Source organism: Centropristis striata, chromosome 22 (genome assembly GCF_030273125.1).
Source record: "Centropristis striata isolate RG_2023a ecotype Rhode Island chromosome 22, C.striata_1.0, whole genome shotgun sequence".
NCBI classification, from domain to species: domain Eukaryota; kingdom Metazoa; phylum Chordata; class Actinopteri; order Perciformes; family Serranidae; genus Centropristis; species Centropristis striata.
In genome coordinates this window covers 11,885,140-11,910,481 of record NC_081538.1, presented here as the reverse complement: position 1 = coordinate 11,910,481, position 25,342 = coordinate 11,885,140, and the positions used below count along the sequence as shown (strand labels likewise).

Sequence of the window (25,342 nt, the reverse complement as noted above, 5' to 3'; positions counted from 1 at the left end):
ACCCAGTGTGGTTTACAGTCTGCTTTACAAGAGCTCCAGTCTAGTGAACATTACAGCAAGGCTAAGCAGGGATAACTTGGAATCTCTATAAAGGAACTTGTTGGAAATGATAGCCCAGCTTTCAGGCTGAGCATCTCCATTTCCAAAATAGAAGCAACATTTTTGGGCTTGAATATTGAGTTATTCATGCTCATTTGTTCCCTATAGACCACAAGATGGTATGAGCACAGGCTTCAGGTTTAGTATGCATGGTAGGGGTTGTTGAGGTGAATGCACAGAGGCCTCCAGAGCTTCACTGCCAGCAGAGAAAGCCAGCTCCAGCTTGACAGGAGCAGCCAGAGTGTAGAGAGCTCAGTGGTGCTGCAACTCCATTGTGGGAGTCTTGGGGCTGAGCATCGGGGCCTGGCTCTGTCCAAGGTACAAACTCTCTCCTGTGCAGCTCATGTGTACTGTCCATGGTGCTGAAAGCCCCTTGGTCTACTACACTATTCTTTAGGCTGTTAGTCACTGGTGCTGTCCATGGTGCTGAAATACCCTAGCTTTTCTGCACTGTTCATTGGCCGACTGGTCCCTGGTGCTGTCCATGGTACCAACTCTCCATTGGTGCTGAAACCCCTTTCTCCATTGGGCTGTTTGTCACTGGCACTGTCCATGGTACCAACACCGCCATTGTGTTGCCCATGAAGCTGTCTGAAAAACTGAGGCACTGACAGTGGCTCTGTTCATGGTCCTGAAACAGTGAACAGTATTCAGATCCTTTACTGAAGTACAATTTGCAGCAATATGATGTAAAAATACTGCAAGTATACAAGTTAAAATCCTTCACTTAAAATCAATCTAACATAACCTGCATTAACTGTTTTCTTGTATTTGCCACTCGGGGCAGCAGTAATACATTGTGAACTCAACACTGACACATAATCCCCTATTGCACTGATGCTGCAAACATTTGCTTATTTACTCATGGTGAAAGATTTGTGACAGACAGTTTTTGATTTTCTATTATGTCCCCTTTTCTGTTTTAAAGTCAGATTGTATGCATATTCTAATACATCACAATATATTGAATCATAACACATTGACTTGTTGATGTTGATTATCACCAATACAGAACCTTATTATTAACACATGTAGAAGTTGTAGAGAAATATTATTGTTCATTTGGAATATTTCTGGCCACTTGTTGAATGTAAGTTTAATATTCACTGTCTTTTAGCCTCCACAATCTCCTGAGGGAAAATCGTCTCTTTAGCAGCTACATGCTGCACACTGTTCACAGGATAGGTGCTAACTGTCTGTCTGCTGTTTGGTGCTAAACAGGGATAGTAGATTGACATTTGCATAATATAATATACTGCACATGTTTCAATAAGATATACGTTTTGGTTAGTTTAATCTATGATGCATCATATTTTAAAAGATTAGAATATCATACAAATGTGTTTTTGTAAAATTCCTGAACTACAAAAACCCAAAGCCATCCGTTACATGTAATATATATATATATATATATATATATATATATATATATATATATATATATATATATATATTATTATTATTATATTGAAATATATATATTATTAGATTATATTATTATAATATATATATATATATATATATATATATATATATATACATTATTATTATTATTATTATTATTATTTTCCATCTGAAATGTAATAGACATATAATGGCATAAAATGGAAGTAAAATTACCTCACTTTCTTTTTTTCTATTTTCTATTTAATAAAGTATTTTAACTTCCAAGCACACAATAGAAGGAGCAACGTTTTCTTTTATTTATCATTTTATATATTTATCTATTTCAGGAAAGTCTGGTTATTGTAATAAATAAAATAAAATAAAATACATGAGTGGGCTCAAGATGGCAATAAAGTCAATTTAAAAATGCAATGTAGAGCTATGATTGTTTTAACCATTCAGTAACATATTCAGTCTGCTCTGAATGTCACATGCATCTTTAAAAATGTCTTTATTGTGCTACATATGCTGACGCGGAGATACCTTCATTCCACAGTAAAATATCTGAAAAACGCATACCTTTGCTGCATAATTTGAAAAAAAATATCTTGGCGCACTCATTATGTGTGAGCTAACTGAATTAATATAAGGTTAATGGGCAAACATCACAGTATCGATTAAAAAAATCAAACAGGCATAATATATAAAATCAATAAAAACACATTGAGTCTTGATTCACGCTGAGTGTATGATGTAAGACCCGCGCGCAGCATCGAGCTGTAGTAATATGACTGTAAACCGCGACCTCAAGTGGCTTATTGCTGACGTAATATCGATTATTTGAATGTTTCACTTTGGGGGAAAAAATCACTTGGAGTCGCACAGTGCGCACTTTTCCTCCCGCTCCTTTCTCCCACAGTCTCTCTGTGTCTACCCATCCATTCTCCATCCTCCGTCCCCTCCTGTCAGCATGCTGTGATCCTCATCTACTTCGTCCCCCAAACCGAGGACTTTTCCCCCCCTCTTCTTTTTTTTTATTACTACCAACCCTGCTTCATCCACCCGGGCGTTTACTCAGCGGATTTTATTGGACCGCGTTTCTTTTTCAACCCCCGGTCTTTGGGCTATGCCGTCGGGGGCTGGTGAGGCTGGAGAGAACCGAGGAAACCTACCACAGGTGAAAGGAGCTTTTACGACGCTGCGGTATACATGATTAAACACTTTGAGCGTTAACTCAGCCACCAGCGCTTTCTTTTACTATAATAAAGGACGCGGAATTGAGGTTAACACACTTTGGGTCAACTAAAAAGGACGTTTTCTAACTTGTGCACAGAAAAAAACACTGCGTTTATCCCCCAAATGGGATTCTTTTAAGGAAAATGTGACCTTTTTCTTTTGCGCACCGGCAATTCGACTATCTTTGGAGCAAATATCTGCTTTTCCATCACTTGCTCCGTTTTTTTGTGGGATTTACACGCATTGTGACAGGCCGAGCTGGATTGTGAGATCTTTATTTTTTTTATTATCACTATTCGTCTCTTCACACAGAGGAAGTGCGTTCTCCGTTTGTTCAATGGCTTCGGTGTCAAGGTTGGCAAGGCGCAAAGATGCCAGTCGCTGGCCGAGGATGTCGTCAACTTTCTGGGCTGTGGTGCTTCTGACAGCGCTACTGCTTCTCTACTGCGGTAAGTCCCCGCCGCTTAGTTGGTGACCACACATATCGGCGGCTTTTTAGGGGGGTGGGGGGGCTGGGCTGGTGCGCAGTGGGTGACCGTGTCATGGAGTTGGGGACAGTAAAATCATATGCCTGGTATTGGCATTATTGATCTCACTGGTGTCATTTTTAACAGGCACTCGCAGCTGCGCGCAAACGCCATCACCCAGCCTTATTTTTTTCCCTCCCCACTCATGCAAACAGACAGAAAAAAGACAGAGATTTGACTCAGATAAGAGGGAAATGTGTCTTCTTGTCTGGTGGAGACACTTACTTAGGACAGGAGGTTGAACTCAAGGGTCCCAGAGGCCTAATTAAGTCTCCTGTGGCTCCTTTTCATGCTCTTCTCTCTCACACAAACACACACACACACACACACACACACACACACACACACACACACACACACACACATACACACACACACACACACACACACACACACACACACACACACACACACACACACACATCTCTGTCCTGAGGGCTGTGTTGCTGTCAGACTCACTTACTGAGGTCAGACAGTCATGCATCTGTCATCTCGTCTCTGGACTTAACACTGGTTGCAGGAGATAAATAATCCCCACGAGGCATGTACAGTATAAAAAATGATTTAAAGAAAAATGTATGAATCTGGCTCTTTTAGTTGGACAAACAGTAAGTCTTACTGCAGGCTGTGATTCAGCTATCGCCTCAGGGGAACCTTGTTAGGGAAATGTATGCGTACACATGGTCACACAATCTCTCTCTGAGTCTACTTCTCAGGCCGGAGATGCCTTTTTTCATTTTCTTGTTCCCTCACTGGCATCCTCACACCTTCTCTCCCTCTTGCATTCCCTTCCCTGACTCACTTTTGAGGAGATATCCAGCTGGCACACTGTGCTCCAGTCTGCTATGTGTGGAGACAAAAAAACAACAGAGGCTATGTGCAATAGCCACAATAAAAAGAAAAAAAATGTAGGTATTTCATTAGCCGCCGAGCTAATGATTAATATAATTGTCTTGGAGCACATCAGCTAAGCTGGAGACACATTAATGACTCGATTTTCTTGAATTTTCCTCTCAGCCACCTGCTCCTTTTTCTGATTTTTCACCCACAATGGACACAAGATTGAGTTTGCTTTGTAATCATACAGACCCCGGGTCAATCAATGCTGGGGGCTTGGTTCATAATAGCGAAAGCTTCTGGATCGGGTGGGCTTTTTCTTCTTTTATGGTGCCTTCGGCCATGTCGATTGATCTTCTGCTTGTGTCCAATCAATGGTGCTTGGATGTTTGTTTCAGTCAGCAGTCTTTGAGCCCCCTCTGAGGATCGCAACCTGCTGCCCGGCAACACCTAACCCCTCGTGGAAGTTAATATTGTGATCTTTGATTCCTTGCTGTGTTTTTTTCCTCCTCTTTTATAAGCTCCTCACCCCGTACTGCTCACAGTTGTTTGAAATGCAACACCGAGGCTTCAATCACTTTTTCACTGTGTCAAAAAAACAATCCAGTCCAACAACATTTCTTTTTCCTTACCACTGATTTTCTTGTGTTAAACTAAAGCCAGAGAGCCTTCTTGGTTTTTCTTCTTGGCTTCTCTTTTTTCCCTTTAAAAAAATAGCTTTTGTCTCAGCTTGTGGTCTTTCTGGCAGATTAATCTCCAATCATGTGAACTCACAGCTCAGAAGCTTTCACTGCTTTTAGCTTTGTCTTTCTTCTCATCCATTTCCAATTTGTTTGACCTTCCTCATCTGTGCTGTCTTTCTGTTTTGTCCTTTTTTTATATAGTTATCTCACCCTCTCCTCTACTTTATTCTTGTGTCCTTCGCTGTCCCGGTCAGCCGTCTGGTCCAGCTCCCCAACGTTACATTATATATATTTTAATCAATTTCCAACATTTTCATCTTGATTTTCCTGATATTTTAATCTCCTTTAGCCTATTTTTGTTGCACCTTTTATTCAATTTTCTTCCCTTTTCTTATTTCTTTCACATGCTGTTATTTTTGGGGCTGTTTTGTGGTGCAGGGCTGAGCTGACTGCTGCTTGTTACTGTATGTCATTCTAACTGAGGTCTCTGCTCTCTCAGCAGATTTTCTTGCCCCTCTCTACTGGCCTCTTCTCTTATCTTCAGTCTCCTTCAGCCATTCTCATAATACTTTGACAACACTTGCATTCACAAATTTAAAAAAATGTAGCCATAAATATCCACTTTTTCTTTGGATTGAGTTGTTGATAAAAGTATGTTCCATATTTAAAATGAACACAGACAGTATAACTCATGCTCCAAGGTTTCGACATTTCAGGGCTGCAACTGATGAATATTTCCATTGTTGCTCATTGCCAATTGAATGCTGAATGCCAGTGACAAATCTTTCAATGCTCAAGGTGATATCATCAAATATTTAATAGTTTTTACAGTCTAAAAATGAAAGATATTCACAACTGTATTGGATGCTAGGACTCTGCAATATATATATATAGAGAGAGGAAGAACTGTGTTACGATGCTTAACATTCTCCTCCATGTGGTAGTAAACCATTGAGGCACTGTTTTGCTAACATGGGAGACATGCTATATCTTGATGGTTAACTTTATAAAGATGTGTAATGACATATATCAGGATACATTAGGGCTGGCTATATTACCCAGTCCTAATGTGGGAAAACAGGGAAGGCACACGAACAGGGGAAGTAGTCAGTTCCCTCATTTTAAAAGCTGGAACCATCAAGTGTGTCATTTAAAAAAAAAAAGTATGACAATAGTTGCTGATTCATTTCCTCTTGATCTATGAATCAAAGCAGTTCTATTACATTTGACTGTATTCCTTCACACAATAGTATTACAGTTGCAAAAATGATGGGGTTTAGTGGCTTTTGAATGCTTTTTTGAACATTTCTTTGCCATAAATACATGTTTGCCTCACTTCTAATTAGAGTGGTGTATATATGATATGATATGGCCAAAATCCTCAAGTTGACATAGATTAATTTCATGTATCAATAGTGATATATATCATGATAAAGCATGTTTTCTGGAATTTTAAATAAACAATAAATAAAAAGTAATGGTGAGGCCTATTTTTGTGTGAATTAAATACTCAACAAATTATAAGTATTTTCCTATTTTATTCAGACCTTTAGTGCAAAAATGAATGTGTCACATGAAATGATCAAGAAAAAAAATACATATTTCAGGCTAAACGATGACTCTCATTATGTAATAAAACAAATTTTCAAATAATGTTCCTGCAAAATATTTTAAATCAGCTCAATTTACCTCTGTATGATTTATATATGACTTCTTGATATGATTCCATTGAAATATTATAAATAATCATTTTGAACAATCAGAACTACATCTGATAACACATTTATATGAAGAAAACCCATAACTGCAACACTGACTGTTAACATATGCACATATACAGCATTTATGCATAAATATGGATAGGAAAATGGTCTGCAGTATTTACATGGTTCCATCTGTTCCATACATTAAGGTGCTTTATGCAAATCTAAACTACTTGCACACATTCTTACCGGACCATGTGGCCATTATTTTGCATTGTAATATGCACATTTCGTTGTCTGAATGACTCTTATTCCGAAAGTGTTGAAGGCTGCGTGAGAGCGCGGGAAGAAGTACAATTTGTAAAAATTTACATGCATGATGTGTACTGTATAGCTATTGTTTGTACCAAGGGCATTTTACTTTGCAGTGCTGCTGTGTTGTGCAGCCAAAAGGGGGTGGGTGGTGGCGGCGATCGAGGGGGAGCTCTGTGATTATGGCTATGACTCATATGGTGCCTGTCACCTAGAATCAACATCCAACTTCACACGATCTGCCGTCCTCACTCAGGCCCTTCTCAGAGGGAGAGATTTAAGAGGAGAGAGAGAGAGAGATGTGGTGAAGGGAAGGGAGGGAGCGAGGGATAGAAGGAGTGGTGTTGAAAGAGGTGAGAGCAGGAGGTGGCTTGATATCCCGGCTAATGCCTTGATAAGAAAGGGGAGAGGTGTGGGGAGAAGAAAGGGAGGTGAAGGCGAGAGGAGGTCGAGGCTGGGACTGATGGAGAGGAGATTTGGAGGATAGAAGGAGGGAAGAAATGGGAAAAGAAAGGAGATGAGCAAAGGGAACAGAAGCCCTGTTGAGGGTGGAAAAAGAAGGCAGTGGAAAAGAAAGTGAATAGATGCCGACAAACAAGCTCAACAATTTAACCGTTTATACCGAAACTTTAATCACACGAGAATGCTTGAGTGCCCTCTGATTACATTACAAAAGAAGAAACATTGTATTCTGTGCACTAGCTCCCTCCTCTGGAAGCTCTCAGCCATGCATTTGTTTGCTGATGGTGCTATTATGTATTCATGAGGCTGTAGGCCTGCATGTGAGCTTGAGGGGGGGCAAAGATAGAGCCACAAGGCTAGCTAATCAGTATGCTAATCTTAGCTTTGGATGGCTAAGGAATGTAGCCACGGCTGTGGTCCTGGTTTGAACTGCAAAGAGAGAAAAGGGGGAGGAAGTGGTAGAGAAAAAGGTTCCACTCTTACAGAAACCACCAGTGTGAAAAATGTGGCAATTGCTGATTCACTCCAGCCTTTAATGTAATCCAATGTGTGCATAAACACACCTACATGCGCAGACAGTTATAAGCACTCAAGGGCAAATACATACATTAGAGATAATAATGAATACAACATCAAAGAAGACACACACATGATTGCATCAAAGCAGTTTTTCAGAGGTCGAACAGACATGAACATCACCCAGATTTTAAGGTTGCACACACATGAGCACACATTCCGCTGCTGTCAGGGACAAAAGCTCTCTGCTGCTGCTTAAATCTGTCCCCGCTCCGTCTCTCAGCGTGGTCTCCTGTGTTCTTCCTTCTGCCTGTTTGTTTATGACTCGCAGTTGTTTCCGCGCCTGAATCGATGGATTGTTGACTGTTGACTGAACCGCAGCTCGGGGGCATCCATGGAGAAAAGATGGTGTGACGCGCCCAGGCATCTCACCTCGCCGCCCGAAGAGCTCAGAACACATAATCACACGTACAGTCGGGTAGTGATACGGCTAGAATCTGCACACACACACATGCACACACAATCCGAGTCATCTGATTCACCAGCAGAGAAAAGGGGACTCGGCTGACCTCGAAAAACACAGAAACTTAAAGGTGAACGCGCGGACATATTTGAATATCTTATTTTCGGCATAGCCCCGAGCATCTTCCTCTGCAGGGAGGGCGACGGAGAGAGGAGCTGCTGTCAGGAAGCGGTAGAAAGGCCTGCCGATGGCCTGGGGACGTAAATTCATAAAGGGAGTCAACTTGTTGAGTTTTCCACAGAGAAAGCGAAAAGCCACATTACGGACCCCCGGAAATGGGGCCAGAGACCGCATGCATATTTGAATGGCTTTTTAGAAGGCTGCTTTGCAAAATTTAAAGACCATGATGAGTGTCATTTGGGCGGGTGTGGCGGAGTGGTTTGCTGTTATCGCGTAATGAGCGTGACACAGATGGAAAGCGTCAAGTTTGGTAAGGCAAGGAAGGAATATTAAGAATTTTGTGACTCGCTGTATAAAATATTAAGCAGCAATGGGATCTCTTTCAGCGTGTGCAGGGACCCATTGACATTAAATGGGAGATGGCAGGGTGGCCACAGGCGCTGTGTTTTTTTTCTGTGCTGCCTGCACTCATGTGTCAACCCTTTCTTGCTTCCCTTTGTCTGGAAACGAATGAAGAGTACAATTTAGAGTTAAGGGAATGCTTGTTGATGGGAATCTTCAGGCATATGGTTGCTGCTCTCGGCCTCTTCTGTGAGGCAGTGGGCATCCATCATCCTGTATGTTTTAAAAATGTGTTGATGTTTGCACACTTTGGACTGTGGAAAGGCAATTACATCAAACCAGGGACCCGTTTTTTGCTTTAACAGTGACATAGTGCTAAAGTTGACAAGTAGATTGCTTCCTTTCTGAACAGCATTTCCCATTTTTACAGCGAACATCTGTTATACTGCATAAAGACTTTGCTGCTTCACCTTGAATTCTAGCAAACTTCAAGCTGGCAATGTGGCTCTATGGATGGCAATGCTGGTCTGTCAGTCTGTTGGCTGGTCCTGACTGAAATGCCTTATATATGAATGGATTGTCAGCACCGCCAGCAGGTCGGCACATTGTGCTTAGATGAACCTGGAAAGCTGGCAACCTCTGTGTCTGAAAAGTGAAACCAATGCACAAGTTTCTTAAACATGCATTCTTTCTAACAGTCAGCAGGGGGCAACTACTGGTTGCTAAAAGAAGATTGTATACAAGTCTATGAGAAACTGGCCCTACTTTTGACTTGATTTATTACCTCAGGAAACATCTTCCTAATAACTTTATGTTCTCAATCGCAAATTTCAGGTCTTCTTCACAGCATGATGGGGTTTTGTTTTGTAAAATATGGTCCCATATAGTGATAGATGATAAAGCAGGCCAGCGTTTGAGCATGGTTATCTAGTATTTGTTCCATCTAAAGACTGTATTTTTGTCTTAGAACTTTGACCATTTCACAGTGTGTTTTCAGTTAATGTAAAATAATTTAAAGCGTGTTAACCCGGCAAGCATTAGCTGATTACTTAACGCCCCCCAAATCAATCTTAGAGAGTAGCTGGCATGGCTGTAGTCAAAATTCAGATACTTTATTTAGTATTTATTTTAGTATTTTCCATGTCCTACACCGTGTAGTGCATGAATTTTGACAGGGCAATATCATCTCAAATTAAGGATGGTTGTTTGCACTTCCTGGAAATAACGATTGCTATTTTCACAAGTTTTGTGGTCACTTTCCTTCCACTACATTGCCCAGATATTGACCATTGAGACGGAGAATAATTCAATGTTCCACACTTAACTTTTTGTCGTTATGAGTACACCATCATTCAGGTACTGAAAGCGACCTGCATTTTGTCATGATTGGCAGTGTGAATTGCACTTAAGCACTCCTCAATTCAATATGAACTGAAACACAGCATTAATCTTATTCCATTGTGGACCACAGTTGTATTGAAGATAAGCAGCTGCACTGAATTCTCTAAAAAACAAAACACTTTAGTTTTTTACATGGAAACACAGAAATCAAACAGAATTATTTTGAAACGACATTGCAGAGAACATTATTCTCTGCAGCCTCTTGCTGAATCAATGAATGCTGGCCTTTTCGTTGACAAGCCTAACACACACAACACTTATAAATGCAGGTATGCAATCAATTACAGCCTCAGTGCTTCTCGTTTCAATATCACCACTTTGTGCGTGCCCGCCTCTTGTTACAGCTATTGATCGCAGGAAAACACACAAGGAAAAACTTGTTTAATAAGAAAAAGATGTAATGTCATCCTCTGGGGTAAAATAGCATGTATATAACAGTATATGCACATGTACAGGCCATTCCATGTATAACGAGTCCTGGCAAAGACACAGTGGCAAGCATTGTGGGCTTTCCGCTGTAACCACACTAAATCCTACAAGTCAGCATCATAGCTGTGTTTTGCAGTTTTGTTATCATAGCTTCATCTGTAGTGAAACAGCACACAGCCTGTTCCTCCCCAGCTGCTCCACAGTCTCAGAACAGTTAACAGCTACAACAGTTGGTGCACTTGTTTACACTGAGATGCAGTAAAAGTTGCATTAAAGCCGCTTCTCTGTCTCACTGATTCTTTTGTTCCTCATCACTTCATCCTCTCCTCTGTTGTTTTTCTCACCCTTTCTGGGTTTCAGGTTGCTTCCACCTGCACCTTGGTGCACCCAGACCCTACTGTGTAAAAAAACAAAACAAAAAACATGCCGTAATAGCATGCTAATATGCTGTGACATTTACTTAATGTGAGAACAAATTGTGAAGTGTTTGGAGTTTGCAGTTAGGCAAAGTATCGCCGTAGCCGCCTCCATGGCTAATTGCACCTTAAATGCTCCGTGTCCCATAGTGAATTAATTTGGTGTCAATGTGACTTTAATTACCATTAAAACTGCATGTATAATATTTACATATCATATTGTTAGTGGTGTATGACTGCGGGGCTCAACAGGTCGCTGTCAAAGAAAGGCTTTGTTTGTGCATAACAGCTCAGGATTTTCTTATTAAAATGAAAATACGTACAGAGAATGTTAAGATTCGGGAGCCCCATTTGGAGCCGTTGACAAAGAAACAGTGATTAATGGTAGGTTCCTGTGACCAATCCTGTAAATTATGTGAGACGGCTTAATTGGGTCGGAATCCGGACAGAGTCTTGTAGTGTGCTCCGCCTCGAGAGGATTCACGGATGTGCACTTGTGCATGTTTTGCCTAGGGCCAGTAAGTCCATTCAGAGAGAGAGATGCTAAAGCTACTCCCTCCTTTATTACTGCAAAAAGCAATTGCTTGGAAGAAAATGCCAGAATGGTGCTTTGAATTCCTGGAGGGGCCCATCACTGAGACGCGGCCCACGGAGCTGAGACAGCTAGCATCTGGAGCAAAGACACGGCGGTAAAGTGGAGAGAGAGAAAAGAGTGGAGGAGGGAGGGAAGTTGGATGGAAGAGAGGCAATGAGAATGGGAGAGTAGGAGAGACAGGCAGAGAGCAACAAGGGAGGCAGAGAAATGGCGAGTGCGAGACAGAGCAAGGGGCTTGACGAGGGAACAGTAGAAAGAGCTTGGGAGAGAAAAAATGTCTGCGCAGGCAATGAGACAAAAGACAGACAGACGAGAACACTCAGACGGTCGACCAATTGACAGCCGGTTGGGGAATAAAGTCAGCTAACACAATGAAGCAGTCGGCAGACAGACTCGCCGTGGAGTAGCCGAGAGGCTCTCAGAAGTAGAAACAAATATTACATTAGAAGAGACAGAAGCCATTTGTCACAGTGGGAGGCCTGAGAGGTAGTTAAGCTCCAGAATATAGGGACCAATGGCCTGGTTGATACATGTCGCCACAAGGAGGAAATTGTGCTGAAGTCAACTCTGTTCAATCAATTGTCTGGTGTCCTTCAATGACTCCAACACTTAACAAGATAACGCCGGCACAAAGTTTTACCAGCCCAACTCTCGAGAACTTGTTATGGGGCCTTCAGGGCCTCCCCTCATTCCCTCTCTCTCTACCCCGTCCTCCCTCCTTTCATCCCCCTTCCTGCCAGCTTGTCAGCAGCACCACCTCCACATCAAGGCCCGGTGACATGCCTGCTGACAGCCACGATTCAATGTTAATGTTTCAGGAAGATAAATCTGCTGGACATTTATGGCCTAAATGACAGCTGCACTCTGCTTGCACCCGGATGTCAGAGACAGTTGAGATTCTGAAACCGTTTCAAGGATTGTTAGAGACAGACGGAGGGAAAGCCACTCAGTCAGTCACCTGGTCAGTCAGTCAGTATGCTTCTGGCTCTGTGCCACAAGGTGCATTACCTGGCTCTAAATACGCACTGCTTTATTAAATAATAGCTGGAGCCTGGAGTTATTATAAATGTTCATAATAACAAAAGCATTTATTTTCTTCTTCTCCCTCTCCCATTTTCCATTTCTTTCCCTCTTTCCTTTCCCTCTCTTTCTCCCCGAGTTCAGCTGCTGAGACTATCCGTGATTGATATGGAAATTACAATGTGCTTGCCCTCATTTATCTTGCACTAGTGCTTGTTGCAGCTCCAACAACCATTTTGGGATGCAGAAACGATGAACTGATTTGTGGCTGCTGTTGTACGGAGCAAAAGGGATATACTGTAAAGATTTGATTTGAGACCCTGTATAGCCCAGAGGATGAGGAAGGTTTCCTGTTTTAATGGAAAAACAACCACTGCCTGCGAAGGAGGCAGTAACCTCAATATTTCGAGAGGCACATATAGAGTCCCAGAAGCAACAAATGTCACTAATCGGATAAGTTAAATGTAGCAGTGAATACAAACATAAATAATGCAATGCAGTTGAATAATTTATAAGTATGTTTGTATGACTACAGAAGACTACGATTTAAGTAACATTCAGCCATGAATTGCGATGAATTTCTAAATTTTTTGTGGCTCATAGCACACGTTAAATTTATTTACTATTTGTCTAACACAACAGTTTCCCCTTATTTCCCCTTAGTTCCTCTGTATGTTATGGATTACAATTGTTCCCAACTTTTTTGTCTGACATACCATCACAACCCTGTCAGATCTGAAGTGGTACCCTTCATCCACATTTTGATTGGTCCTTAACTGGATGCCATTTAACAATATTCGTTTTATGAAAGTTGGTATCAGGACAGTAGTTTTCATATACTTAAATTGTTAACGTTTTGGTCTGTTTGGTCACATTTACATTTGTACTACTACTACCACTATTAGTGACTGTAGCTGTATGTTTCAACCATATATCCATTTGGCTGCTTTTAGCTTTCAGTTTAAGCAATTTTCCTCGACTTATCCAGTATGATGAGCTAACTATTTTAACTGTTTAGCGATTAATTGCTATCTATTGTAGCTATTTATTATTTACTCTGTTTATCTATTACTTTAGCAAACTATTTAAACAGCTAACTTTATGCTAATTCAACTGTCTTTTCATACATGTAGGGTTAGCTAACTATTTCAACTGTTTATAGAATACTTTTAGCTATTTTAGCTGTTTATTCATTGCAGTTAGCTGTACTATTTGAACCATTCATGTATACATTTTAGTGATTTCAACAATTGATTCCTTAGGGTAAGCTAACTCTTTCAGCCGTTTATCTATTAGCCTGCTTTTAGCTATTTCAACTGTTTATTCGTTGCGGCAAGCTAACTATTCATACCGTTTATTTATTACTTTTAGCTAACTATTTTAGTTGTTAATTCATTACAGTTAAGTTAGCTATTTCAACTATGTATGTCATACGTCTGGCTAACCATTTCAACTGTTTATTCATGACAGTAAGTTAGCTATTTCAACCATTTATATTCTCAGTTTGGCTAACTACTTCAACTGTTTATTCATTACAAATAGGTTAATTATTTTAACCATTCATGTTTGGTACGTTTGGCTAACCATTTAAACATTCACTGCAATTAAACTATTTAGAGGACTCTGCTCACTTGCTAACTAGTTCTCAGTCACAATATGTAGTGTAACAGCGGTAAAATATTGAGTCTACATTTCATCCAAATATTGAGCTAGCTGACTCAAGATGTGGATTTTTTTTTACTGCATTTTCTATTTTTTAAAGTAGTCAAGCTACTCCACAGTCTTTCCATGTAGTCTACTCCCTGGCAACTGTATAAATTTTAGGAGCCTAAAAATACATTAGCCTATGAAATACCCAACTCTGTTGAAGACCATCCATCAAAAGTTTTTTATCAAGCCAAATTCACTCCCCTTCATGAATATGTTGTATTATTTCGCCTTATGCACATGATTTACTATCTAATCCAACAGAGGGGGGATGTAACATAAGTGGAAAAGTTCAGGGTAGTCTATAATTAGCAACACGTTTAATATGACATCAAAGCTTAAAAACTCAGTAAAGTTTTTTGTAATAAGGATGTTGGAGGAGAAGTTAAGATTAAAAATCCTTGAACTGGATAAGCCTGATCTTGCGCTACAGCAGCAGAAAAGCGAACTGCTATGACAGAAAACACTGGAGGATGCTGCTGCCTGGAAGGAGACGAGGCAGTCTGATGAAATAAGTAGCAGAGCTGAAATGTTACGGTTTTAGCTTCTTTCAGAGTTCTTGCTACAAGATTCTATCTCAATTTGATAGATGGAGTGTGTTCGCTTTTCTAAATTTAAACTGCGTCGATGTAAGTCAATGCAACAGACATACTGTACGAGTTTAAGTTTCAAGTTCATGTCAATGTTTTGACAGAGACAACAGTCTATCTTGTGTGTAAGCAGACACCTTCAGAGTCTGTAGTATCACACCACTAGTTCTTCTGCGGGGGAAAATGTTGAATCTTTTTTACAGCTGATTTTTTCAAGTTGGGTATGAACCAGGCCCACACTGGTATGCATCCAGGAAATCTCCACTGCCTCGATCACTGAATTAACAAAAGCTTTTGACTTTTCCCACCCACATTTATGTTTTACCAAACTAACCTGCAGTGATCAAGATGGAAACAGCCTTAAGCAGTCCTGGCTGCAGTGCTAGAGACCCATATACTCGTCTTGACCTGGCTTGACTCGGCTGTTGGTGATATAAGTTTTTGTACGTACTTGCTGTCCTTGAGACTTCCTGCACATACTGAACTATTGCCTGTATGCCATAGAATGGCAAAGAAGATACAGCTTGGGGGATCTGGGGCCTTTCCACACTCTTTCATGTATTGTTATCAGACAGTAGCTTAGTGCTTGGTAGCCTGTTCCGGGTAAAACAGGGCTCCCTTGTGCTGTTTTGTAATGCATGAATTTGTTAATTGTTTTGCGTACTGCTTACAATACTATGTGTTTTTACTTGCCACTTTTTTATGATACAACATATATACATGTTGGGTTTTTCTAGACACACAAGCAGCATGTCCAAGTCTGTGGCAAAGGTTCTCTGCCAGGAAATGCTCTATTGCTCCCTCCAGGATGAGAGTGGGTGAGTTCAAGTATCTCAGGATCTTGTTCACGAGTAAGGGCAGTATTGCTGATGTTGTACAGCACCATTGTGGTAAAGAAGGACCTGAGGCGGAAGGCAAAACTCTCAATTGTGTAGCCCATCTAGGTTCTGACCCTCACCTTCAGTACTGAGCATTGGGTAGTGACTGGTAGTGACTCATGGATACAAGTGTTTGAAATGAGCTTCCTCTGAAAGGTGGCTGGCCTTAACCTTCGAGACAGCGTGAGAAACTCAGACAGTCAGAGTAAAATCGCTGCTCCGTTGTATCGGAAAAGACCACTTGCGGTGGTTCCGGCATCTGATCAGGATGCGTCCTTGGTGGCTCCCATTTGAGGGTTTTTGGGCATGTCCAACTGGTAAGAGGCCCTGGGTAGACCCAGAACATGCTGCAGACGTTATATATCATGACTTGTCTGGGAACACCTCAAAGTTCCCCAGGAAGAACTGGAAAGCATTGCTGGGGAGAGGGATGTCTGGAATACTTCTTTTAGCCTACTGCCCCTACTACCGACCTTTTGTTAATTGGAAGAAAATGGATGGATGTTTTGGTTGATGGACAAGCAGTTTGACTGTGAATTAATATGATTGTAACAGTGAAGTACTTTACACTGTTTGAATGTTTGTGAATGGTCTGGTGTATACTCAGGCAACATTACACTCAAACCTCTCAGCACTTACTGGTTCTTGGTTGGTTCTGTGATGTAAAATGGGTGAAGATGATCCCTGCATGCTCTTTTTCTCTTTAACTCCTCTGACAAAGTCTGGGGGAGAGAAGGATAACATGCACGAATAGAGACCGAGAATGCAAGTCAGAAATCCAGAAGAGTGTGAGAAGCGGGGTGGGGCAGAAGGTTAGCATTGCTGCAAGGGACACAGTGAGAAATGTTGCCTGAGAGTGCTCAGCGAGCTGCAGCAGTGTAAACCAGCTGATACTCCTTTTCATTCTGAAACATGCTTTGGTTATGCATGCATGACAACTGGAGGGCATTTTTCTTTATTACATTCATGCCCTCGCACTATCTCAGTTTTTTTTTGTATATAGTATTTCCACCCTCCCCAATCTCCCCAGCGCCTGCTGCTCTCACTCTCTTCCCCCGAGCCTTTGGCAGTGATAAACCCCTGCATTGTCACAGTGACAGCAGAACATGCGAGTTATGCCTGCCTCTCCAGGGTTGAAGAGCTCATTACGACTTCTCAGCAGGGACCCTATAGGCAACAATATATGTGATGTGCATGTGACACAATCAGTGAAATTCATGCAAATGCTCTCTGTTGTGAAGGATATTGTTTGATATTGCTCTTTAACATTCACATTATAGCGGGGAGACCTCATGTTTCATGTGGAGCTATGCATTTACACCAGACCAGCGTGATGGGTACGGTATTCAGATAAAAAGCCCAGCATGGTTGCCTTTGATTTCATGCTTTCCCCCACATTTTCTGCCCGTTTTCTTTCCATGCGTGATATCATCTTGGAAAATATTTAAATGGTATAAGTGGCTGATTGTAAGAACCTTGGTGCCATTTGAGAAAAACTTTTTTTAACTCTTATAATTTGACACCCCCTCTGAGAATCACCACCTTATCGCAATGGAGGGATTTGTGCCATTGTGCCATGCTGTTGGAGGCAATAGGGCCTGCTAGGGTCTCCCAAAGCAAATTGGACCCTGGTGAGGGACCACACTAAGAGCAATTCAATGACTGTTCATGAAACAGCCAGCACCTCTCCTAAACCAGGAAAATTGGGCTTCTCCTGGAGTCCTAGCTGTGGTTAGGGTTAGGCTTCTGAAAGACTTTGGTTAAGGAGAGAAAGTTCTTGGTTTTAGTGAAGCACATCCTGTCTGGCACTTCAAGTCAGCATATATATTTAAATGGTAAACCAAGACCATTATCTTTCTGTAAGTGTATTGAGGTAGTTAATTTTATGCTACTTAAAGGGGGACATATGATGCATATTTTTAGGTTTATACTTGTATTTTAGGTTTTTACTGGAACATGTTGGTCTGGAGTACTTTGCTTATCCTACTGCCCCCGCAACCCGGCCCAGGATGAAAATGGATGGATGGTTGCTTTAATGTTCAAAAACACATTTGCAATAGTGTCTGTCTGAATGTACTCTCTCTAAAATGCTTTGTTGATGCCCCTGTCTCTTTAAGCCCCCCTCCTAAAAATGCCCTGTCAGCTCTGATCGGTCAGTGTTTCTTGGACTTCTAAATCTGTGCTCCTTGTTCCCTGCACTGTTATTGCAGCTGGGGAATTACTATGATGACACTTTAGCAACACATTTATATGATATAGATGCAACTTCACAACCTCGCAAAAGTCCTGACAACATAAAAGTTTCTAAGAGACATGGACATTTCATTTTTTATAAATGGTGGGATGGGACTGTTAATAGTTTTACTTTACTACATTTTAGAGGGAAATATTTACCAGACAGCTGTTGTTAAAAGCATTGAATTAAGATTTTGTATATAAAGCATATGATTTATGATGCACGATTGTAGATCGAACTTTACAATACAACCATAAAAATGTGAGTCAGGTTCTAGTTATGCAAAACATTTAAATATGAACATTTTCAGACTTTGCAGATGTATAGGTTTCATTTATTATGCTGGTAAGACATGGATCCCAGGCAGCATAATTCCTCTCTTCAAAATCTTGATTGACTATTGATCTTGATAGTCTAACAATGACAAAGCAGTCAGTCAAGTTTACATCAAAAAATGAATCAAATCTAAAAACTGGAAGTCCAATTGAATCATAGATATGGAGAATCGTAACACGAATTGAATAAAAAGAAATATGCTGTTTCATATTTTGAATGACTTCCTTTAAAAACTCACATTTTAAATATCCAGACCATCTAATAAATGCTTTACCAGGGTGCATGTTTTATATTAACGAGCAAAACATCAATGACTGACAAGGTATTTCTCCAGATTTTCTATCATGTCTCTTACACTAATTAACAAACATATTTCCTTTAGCTCAAAGTAATTGCTATAGATAAGAGTTTAAACTTAATTGTATATAATCAACACAGTGCTGCATTGAATTCTGAACATAATATTGGGGGGTGATTTCATTTTGGTAAAAAATGATCTGTTATCACAGGAAGACGCATGTGTCACCAGCTCCCCAATTAAATCTAAAGCTCTTGGTAGCGAGCGTTGGTTGATGAATCAATCCTACACACTCACATAAATGTAATTACTTCATTTGTCAACGTCTGGGGAGCCAACGTCGAGCCACGTGTACTCACAGCTTCCAGCGGAGAAATGAATGGAGAGAACTCCTCGCCATTTTGCCCTCCTCCTCACCTCCTGTAGGGTCTGTGCTGTACAACTTAATCACAGCTATAATCACTCTGTAAGAGCAGAAGTTATCATTTCATCAATTCCCTTTGGCCCGTGGAGGACATTACAAGCGGGAGTTTCACATCAAAGTGGATACTACCTCCATACACACACGTAAATGATTGCTGTGCTCTCCTGAAGAAGGGCATGCATTATTCAACAACATGCTAACATCAATTAAAGAAGGATCACATAAAAAATGAGCCTTTTTTATGTATGTGGGGGGTGGGGGTTGGGGGGTGGTTGACATCTGTTGTTATGGGTGCTGTCGCGGAAAGGTGGTGATCAGATGATGGGCGTTATTTTTTTGTATTCTAATCCCATATTGCATCAGGAGGACAGATGTTAGCAAGCTAATTAACAAATCCTTGGGCGATGTCGAAGTATGTCTTCGCATTCAGAGGCTGCAGGAGGGGAGGGAGATGTTTTGTTGGATCATACACAGTCAGCATCTCAATACACAAGCATACACATATTACTAGTGTGTCCTGCCTGTGTGTGTGTGTGTGTGTGTAAGCAGGAATGTTCACTTTCTCCCTATACTACAAACCACCACACTCTAATCCCCGGCTTCTGGAGTGACACATGAGTGCAAGTGAAACCAAAGTGAGAGACACGAGGCGGAGAGGAGGTGGGGTGACTCGTTTTTCCATTTCCTGTTGACACACTGTGTCATCAGCAGCCATCAGCTGATGCTATTTTATGTGAGATGAGACAGAAGCATCACAGCATTGCTTTGATAAATAAGATAAAAGTAAATACTGAATATTTCAACATTTTTGCATCAGAGGAGTATGTAATTATTATAAATCCATTTTCTCAGAAGTTGTAACAGCTACAGTTTACCTCTGTTTATCAGTTATATTCCACATTTCTTTAAAGGGGTACACCACTGATTTTAGCAATAAGTCCTCCAACACATATGACCCCATAGGTTGTTTGTTTCGAACAAGCCCCTAGGAAGAGTGCTAGGCTTTAAAGCCAATCTGACATAGTGACCAAACGGTGGAATTACAGCAAAAGTCATGTGATGCCTTTGGGCCCATAGACTTAAACTGGATAGAGATGTCCTTAAATTAGCAGTTCATTTTTTGTTGCACGTCATAACCACAGCGGCGTATTAGTTAGCACTCTCGGCATACAGCAAGAGGACCGTGGCTTCAACCTGCAGCTCGTCTGTGTGGAGTTTGCATGTTCTCCCGTGTCAGCGTAGGTTCTCTCCGGGTACTAGGGTTGTCAAATGATCCCCCCCCTGCACAGCATACAACCTCAATATATTGTTATGATTTTTCTTGTTTATTGTATTTGTTTATTTTTTGCACTACCTAAGACCTGAAGCTTGTTATCATAGTTGCAGTTTCTTTTTGCACAACTGTTTTTTACTATAAATATTTAGCCTGTGGTTCTGTTAATTTTTACATATTGCATTTTTCTTGTTAAGAAAAATATTTCTGTAAAATTTTGGGGTCTTTGTTTTTATCCTTGTGGTATTGAAAATGGTATTGAATATTTTCCTGAGTATTGGTATCGAGTTGAACATTTTAGTATTGTGACAACCCTACCGGATACTCATACTTCCTCCAAAAACATGCAACTTGGGTTGAAATGGTGACTGTAAAACACCCATAAGAGTGAATGAGAGTGAGAATGGTTGTCTGTCTCAACATGTCAGCTCTGTGATTGTCTGGAGACCTGTCCAGGGTGTACACCGCCTCTCAATGTCAGCTGGGTTCGGCACCTGTCCCCAATGACCCGAGATTGGTTCAGGATAAAGGATGGATATTACCGCAAAATGAGAGCATAAGACATTTTTTTTATTGTTAAGATGATATACATTGTTTAAACATTAAGTTGAGTTAAGTGAGGGGAATGCTACTTGCCATGTGAAAACAGATGTAATGCATTTTTTGTGGATTTTGTTAAACTTTCTCCCCCCCATACAGTGGGGTTTCAATGCTTTTTGATAAAGTTTGGGGCCATACAACTAAACCATAAACTGAAACTTGCTTAAAGATGTGTATTGAGCAGAAAGGGGAAGTGTGTAAGAATGCAATAGAGTTGCATCATGGGAATTTTGTTTTTTCATTTTTACAGCTGGCTACAGACTGGGAATTAGCATATATTGTCTGCATTTTACTTTTTTATTTTGAATGTATAAAAGGCAGTATTACATTGCTGGAGTACCCCTTTGATTCATAGGTATCTGTTTTTTTAAATGTTCCTATTACATAGTTAAGAATTAATTTTATTTAAAAAAAACAACAACAGCACGAATGCAGTGTACCAATATTGGTACAAGCTTTAATTTATTTTGACCTAGAGTCACCCCTGTGTGTACTACAGCATACACACAGTTTGTCTTTTAAAATGTTGAACTGTTTTCCCTCTCACTTTCTGTGCTGATGACTTGACTTGCAGTACCCTCTGGGCCTCAGGGTTAACACTGGCTTTTAAGCCAGCACTTTAGTTGACTCAGCTTTGAGCAGCTGATGGGAGGTCTGAATGTCCATTCACCCTCACAGGGAACTGGGGCTGCCCTTGTCATGGCGGCGGTAAACCATTAGGTTGGTGAGTAGGAAGCTGGCTTATAGGGCACAAGTCTTTCTCTTGAACACCCACGTGGTGTACACACACAAATATATACCATGATATACAGTCAGATGAGGCTCTCTTACTCTTTTTATTGCTGCCTTTTATTCATTTACACTCACATTGTCAGTCTTCTACACAGTCCTCCGTTTGAATTACAACCTGGAGGTTACCCTTAACCTCAATATAACCCCACTTCTCACCCCAGCTACAGTCTTAAGCTTTGTCCTCACAAGTACAGCTAAACGTGATTACACTCGTATCCCCCCAACACACACACACACGCACACACTCATCCATATACGCAGAGTATGCAAATTCATAAGATAGTAGCGAGAGGGTACCAAATAATGAATCCTCTTCCTACTATTGCAGAGAGATGAATGGCCAGGAGGGTGGAAATAGAATTTCTCGATTTCATAACCCCGTTCTTTTGTTGTATTGTCATCCTCCGTAACGAGGTCACCTCTCATCGCTCCTCACCCACTGGAAATCTGGGAAAAGGAGTATGTTAAGGGAGAAAAGAGGCGAGAAAGAGGGCAAAATGTAATGTCAGAAATGTAGTGTTCTCGAGGGCCAATCTTAACTGTGTAGATTTGGAAGAAAATGTGTTGATGCCTTTGAAAAGCTGCGTTTTAACCTGTGGCATCGAGCTCGGATTGAGCGAGAATTGCACTGCTCATTTTAATGTCCGGCTGGAGTGTGTGTGGGAAAGCAGTTTTGTTAAGGTCTGCTGGTGGAGCATGTGGATGCATTGTATGACTGGAATGAATTATCAGAAGCTTACGAGGGAACATACCTTTTGAATACACGCACAGGCTCACCCCATAGACTATAAGCACACAGCAGTGCATTACAGATTCACTACTTTAGCTTTTACATTTCAGAATAAAAGCCCTAGACCTATACACTGCACGGGTCATTCCTGTTCCCCAGCTCTATATAGCACATAACGGGAACCTGAAAAAGATGTTCCCTAGCTCTAAATACACTTAATATGACATGACTGACAAATTTGTCTGCCTTGTTTTTTGGGGTTAAGGTTAGCAAAAAAAAACATGTTCTTAGCAAATAGGATCCAAACCACATTTGGAGGAGGTTTGAAATGCAATTCCAATTGTATTTATAAAGATGCATCTCAGTCCGGACGCTCTGACTGCTCAAATCGGATTTGATGACGGCAACGGAGCCCGACAACTGGACCAATCACCTTACACTTACATCACTCATGGTTCCTCTTAGTTCTTTTTAGAAGCAAAATAGTATCTAGTTCTTGTGGTGCAGACAGAATAAAAAGGTGTTTTTTAGAACTGTGGAAAAGTTCCTCTGGTCTGAAAACACCTATTGACTGTTACGTACCAAAAACTAAAAAAGTGATTATCATAGACAAAAAAACCCCGTCAGAATCAAGGAGGCCTACTCGAGTAGTGATGCCCATCCCTACTTTTTATAGCATGACGTACGTATAATAAAAAGCTGGGGCGGCTGTGGCTCAGTTGGTAGTGTGGTCACCCACTGATCGGAACGTTGGTGGTTCGATCCCTGACCATGGCAGCCAACATGTCGAAGTATCCTTGGGCAACATACTGAACCCCAAATGGCCCCAGATGCTGCGTTCATCGGTGTATGAATGAATTCCCAATGTTGGCAGGTGGCACCAGTGTGCCCTGGTAGCCTCGGCCACCAATGAATGTGTGTGTGAACGGGTGAATGAGCGCAGTCCGTAGTGTAAAGCGATTTGAATAAAAGCACTATATAATTTGCGATTTACCATAAAGACCAAACTACCTAAAATGAAAGAAACCATCTTTTTAAATAAAATTATTTGATGTATATTTTAGTTTTTCTCACTTTGGCCCATGTTCCATCCGCTAACATGCAGGGGGCGGGTCTTAAGATTTAATCTGCAGCCAGCCACTAATGGAGGTGTTTCAGCTACACTTTTGTGGAGCTGTCAGGTCGCCCATCTTTATATACAGTCTATGGCACACATAAATGCTTTCCACTCAATTTTTTAATCGTTCTCACTGTCCCATATAGACGCACGCATCTCTTCCACCCTCCACCTACATCCACAGGAAGGGGCACTAAGTTCTCATCTCTTGGGAACCACCAAGAGAGATTAACGTGAAGTATTTCTCCCTCCACGGTGGTTCACTTCGGTAGCACTGCTAATCTAATGCACACATTATTCAGCGAGGCCCTGCATCTATTAATGGAGAGCCCAGTCAGATTTATCGCCCAGGTTTAACTGTATAGCAAAATAGCGCATTAAGCAGATGATATCACGGCATATATGAAATGATTATGCAGGCTAGCAGGTAAGAAAAAAAAGAAAGAGGCTGAGGGGACCTGCTTAATTAAATGCAAGGTCCACTGTTATACATCATTGGTTTTTCTCGTGCACAGACCACTTAATGTAAACTGTGAGGAAGTGAGCTGTTTTCCTTTTTGCTTCTCTTTTAATAGTAAAGAGCTGATCTGCAGTGTTTTATCCCTCTGCCCACTCCTCCTCCTCTTATTCTTCTTCTCTGCTGTGTCATCTGCAGAGCCGCTGTGCCCAAATTGTGCCGCAAATTTCCTCCTGCTTTCTGATTTTCACAAAAAACTCCAGAAATCTGTTGTTTGTTGTTGTTAAGCTCACAGTTTGTACTCTACAGAGCTGAAAAGGACACTTGGAAAACGGAAAATGGAACAAAATGCGTTAGCACTGGAAAGCTGTAACCTCTCCATGAGGACACGCACTCCGCCAACCCCGCTACACTCCCCGCGACTGCCCGTGCCTGCTCTAGTACAACAAGACGTCCCAACACTTACACGTCCCAACGTCACACTTAACAATGTGCCATGCTACTTTGTAAAGCGCTGCAGCTGTTCCCGAATGAGCATGCAAAATTTAGGTCCTGTTTGGGAAAGACGGATTTGAGCATAATGCAGAAAGCCTTTAAATAAGCCATACATTTCTTCTCTGTTCTTTATCAGGGTAAGCACACAAACCCTGAGATAATTCAGGCAGAATTGAATGCTCACTCTATTTTTCCATCCTGCTCCTCTGAGCTCCCTGAAGCTTCTTTATTGAATAGCCCTAGATGTTGTAAAGGGGAAAAGTGGGAAGGGACCACCAGTGCTGCCAAAAATGGAACAGTGGCTCCAGGGTGAAGTAGTCAAAGTATCAGCATCTGCGCGTACTGTTGGCGGTGGGGGGTATATAATATATTATATATATATGTGCATGCTTTTTATTATATATACAGCACATAGGTATTGTGTGTGAGCAGAGGTGGAATGGTATCATAAGAATTTGCTTCTCCCTACTCCTTTTTTCAATAATGATCCAGTCCTTAATGTCTGCCCTGAGCAGGGCCAGAGCCAGACACTATAAAATTGTTGGGCTCATCCAAAACCTAGAGAGGTCCAGGGTCATACCTCCCCCGAGGTTTTTTTCTTAATCCCATTCATGGCAGCTTTATGCATTATTTGATAATAGAATTCCTAAAAACCTGTTTATCTTTTGGGAAAAAACATGATATTTGCCGAGGAAAAAATCCTCCTTTGAAGCCTACATCATGTTTTGTATCTAACAAAAATGATAGTTATAATTAATAATTGTAAGCCAACTGTCTTCATTGTTATAAAACCATAACACAG

General features: G+C 41.0%; 1 protein-coding gene across 2 annotated transcripts in view; it reads left to right on the top strand.

Annotated features, from left to right (window-relative positions):
• The first annotated feature begins 2,478 nt into the window (after positions 1-2,478).
• Positions 2,479-25,342, top strand: part of tafa5a (TAFA chemokine like family member 5a) — a 175,751-nt gene continuing 152,887 nt past the window's right edge. For both annotated transcript variants that reach the window (XR_009389667.1, XM_059325636.1), the window contains exon 1: positions 2,479-3,170. Coding sequence is in view for 1 of the 2 variants with exons in the window: in XM_059325636.1 (XP_059181619.1) it covers positions 3,059-3,170 (112 nt within the window). In the remaining variant the exon portion in view is untranslated. The remainder of the gene's footprint in view (positions 3,171-25,342) is intronic.